The 2,824-nt window shown below is 43.3% G+C and overlaps 1 protein-coding gene across 1 annotated transcript; it reads right to left on the bottom strand.

Annotated features, from left to right (window-relative positions):
• Positions 1–388: 388 nt before the first annotated feature.
• LOC121938140 (pleckstrin homology domain-containing family G member 4B-like) lies at positions 389–2,015 on the bottom strand (the record flags this gene model as incomplete). The annotated part of the gene is made up of 2 exons (XM_042481418.1): positions 389–676; positions 1,917–2,015. Coding segments are annotated over 2 exons (387 nt in total), but the record flags the coding sequence as incomplete, so codon positions are not given.
• Between the last annotated feature and the right edge of the window lie 809 nt (positions 2,016–2,824).

Here is a 2,824-nt window from a genome sequence, read left to right as displayed (position 1 = left end):
TCTCCTCCTCAGCTCTCCTCCTCAGCTCTCCTCCTCTGTTCTCCTCCTCAGCTCTCCTCCTCTGTTCTCCTCCTCTGATCTCAGTGAAATGACTCCTTTCCATATCAAGGTTTATTTATTCAGTTCAACATTAGATTTGCAAGATTAAACTATTTGGTCACGTTTAAGCTAACAGAGCGCTAAAGTCAGCTGCTCTATGGGCACGATGTACTAATCCAGGGGTGCAATGTGCTGCTCTATGGGCGCAGTGATGTGGAGGACCTGGGTACTGTCCCAGAGCACAGACAGAGCGATCAGCGATGTCAGTTTCCCTCCAACCACAGGACAAGTGTTTTAGCAGAACGACGGCTGTGATTAGTGTGTGCTTACTGAGCATGCTCAGACTGACCTCGCTGAAGCCCGCTTCCAGGCCGCTGAAGTCCACGATGAAGTTGAGCTGCTGCGTCTTGGCGTTGGACAGAGTTACCAGTCGGTGCAGCAGCTCGTCCACCTCGTCGTACAGAGACGCCACCTTCTCCACCGCCGCCCGCTGATCTGCCGTCACGCCCGCGCCGCTCTCTTCCCTGCGCAGCCACGACAGTGAGGCCCCGCCCTCCTGCTGCAGCTGCACCAATCGGCTGTCCTCGAGGATGCTGCGCATTACCCCCTGGTACCTGGACAGCAGCAGCTCGGCATCCTGGGAAACAGACAGACTGGCTGTGAGTGTGAACTGGGAGGACCGCAGACGACGGAGGTCATCAGGGTCCCTAAAGGGTTAAATTTAAGACGTTTTTAGACCTTTTGAAAATCACCTAGAATGAAATTCAACTGTCAAACGTCTAAAGGAAATGATGCTCCATCAGAAATAATGCCTTTTAGTAAAACATGTTATTAATCCGCTCTTTCATACGTGATTTCTGTAGCACTGTGAGGCGTCGGCACTCTTAAACATCCACATTATCAAATGAAAACATTTAAGACGTCTGATACAAAATTAAGACTTTTTTTAAGGCCTTAGATTTGAGGGTATTAAATTCAAGGCTTTTTAAGCCTTTTGAAGACCCCGCTGGTATCCAGGTGGTCATACTGGTATCAAACCAGTATCAACATCATGACATGACATCATGAAACTGCTGCAGGAAAAAAGAACAGCTAATTAACCCTTTGAAACCTGGAACGATGTCCCTTTTGTTGTGCTGCGTTCAGACGCCTGTAGAGACTAAACTGTGTTTTCCCTCAAATATTCGGCTTCTGTCAGCTTTTGATTTGACCTGAAGTGGACTCGTGTCCAACTGTCCTTGAAGTTTGACTTGTGTGTGAGACGCCTGCTGCTGCTGTGAAGATGAGACAAAAGTCTTTGTTCCAGAGCTCCTTATCTCAGCCGAGCTGACCGCCTCTATTCTCCAAAACGGTTTTTCAGATATAAATGTGAATCTGAAACAGAGCGACTCTGTTTAACCCTTTTTTTGATCTGTTTTTTTGCTTCTTTATCATCATTTATTTCTTCACTTCTCTGCATAGAAATACAGTCATTTCCACAACGTTTGAAATCTGAGAAAACTGCTGCGTTTTCTTTTAAATTCACGAGAAATTTGTCAAGAGACGCCCCAAAATCTGCAAGAAATTAGTAAAAGAGAACGGCCAGAAACTTTAGAAGTTTTAAAAGAAAGCGAGAAATTAGTAAATGAGAAAATAAAGAAAATGTCCACAAAACTTTTCTTTTTTTTCTGAAATATTTTTTTCTCTGTAGTTATTTCTTTTTTTTCAAAATTGTTTTGTACTGATATTTTTGAAAGAAGTTTCAAGTTTTAAAGGTCTAATGACTCAGTTTATTATGGTTATTGATCTGTTTTTGTGTCGACAGACTCACTGTAATACCTGTGTGTTTGTGCGTGCGTGCATGTGTGCATGTGTGCATGCGTGCGTGTATGTGTGACCTGGGCTGCAGCTGGTAGCGGTGCGCTCTGCAGGATGTTGATGGTTTTGTGCAGCAGCTCGATGACGTCTTCACACTGATTGGTCAGCTGCTCCACTCTCTGATGATCACATGATCACAACAAAGCAACACAGACTTTAGATTCTGACACTTTATTAACATCACAGTTGCAGCAGCTCTGCGGACACACTAATGCTGTGATCTTGCCTTTGGACACCTCCCTTTCAACATATGCATGAGACTGTTATCATCTCTATCAACATCATCATAGAGAGCAATTACTAATTTCACACCTGCTGTTATTGTAATATGACATGCATCTGTTTCTATTATTGCTGTGTAATAACAGTGTCGTACACTGTAAAGCCCTCTGAGGCAAACCATGTTTTGTGATAATGGGCTATATAAATAAAACTGACTTGACTTGACTAATGTTGCTGCTGATTCTCGGTGGGTTTAAAAGGATAAACATACAGATCAGGAGCTTATTTGAGTTCCTGATGGTGTAAAAACGTGGAGATTATTTCATGACTGACGACGAATTCTCTGTAACGAGAAAAACGTGCCGTCTGATTCTGCTTGTTTTCATTAAGCAACTCTGAACACTTTTCCACAAATTCATCGTGAAAATAAAAACACAGATTCAATCATCATCAGCACAACAAATCAAACACAGTCACATGACACAAGACAAAAACACTCAAAGAAGAAATATTTTCTCCTTCAGGCTCCACAGAGCTGATCCTCACCTGACGGACAGTTACCTGTTACACCTGTGTCCGTCCAATCAGAGTCTGAGTGAAGCTGCCTTCACGTGCTACTCAGAAATATCGTATCTATGAGTTACGAGCTCACGAACGGTTTTTTGAAATCAAAACTCCAAGCGGGAAATTGTGAAATTTGGATGAT

The sequence above is a fragment of the Plectropomus leopardus genome, unplaced genomic scaffold, assembly GCF_008729295.1.
Source record: "Plectropomus leopardus isolate mb unplaced genomic scaffold, YSFRI_Pleo_2.0 unplaced_scaffold28600, whole genome shotgun sequence".
NCBI classification, from domain to species: domain Eukaryota; kingdom Metazoa; phylum Chordata; class Actinopteri; order Perciformes; family Serranidae; genus Plectropomus; species Plectropomus leopardus.
The sequence above is the reverse complement of the archived record's forward strand: the minus strand, read 5'-3'. Positions and strand labels throughout refer to the sequence as shown.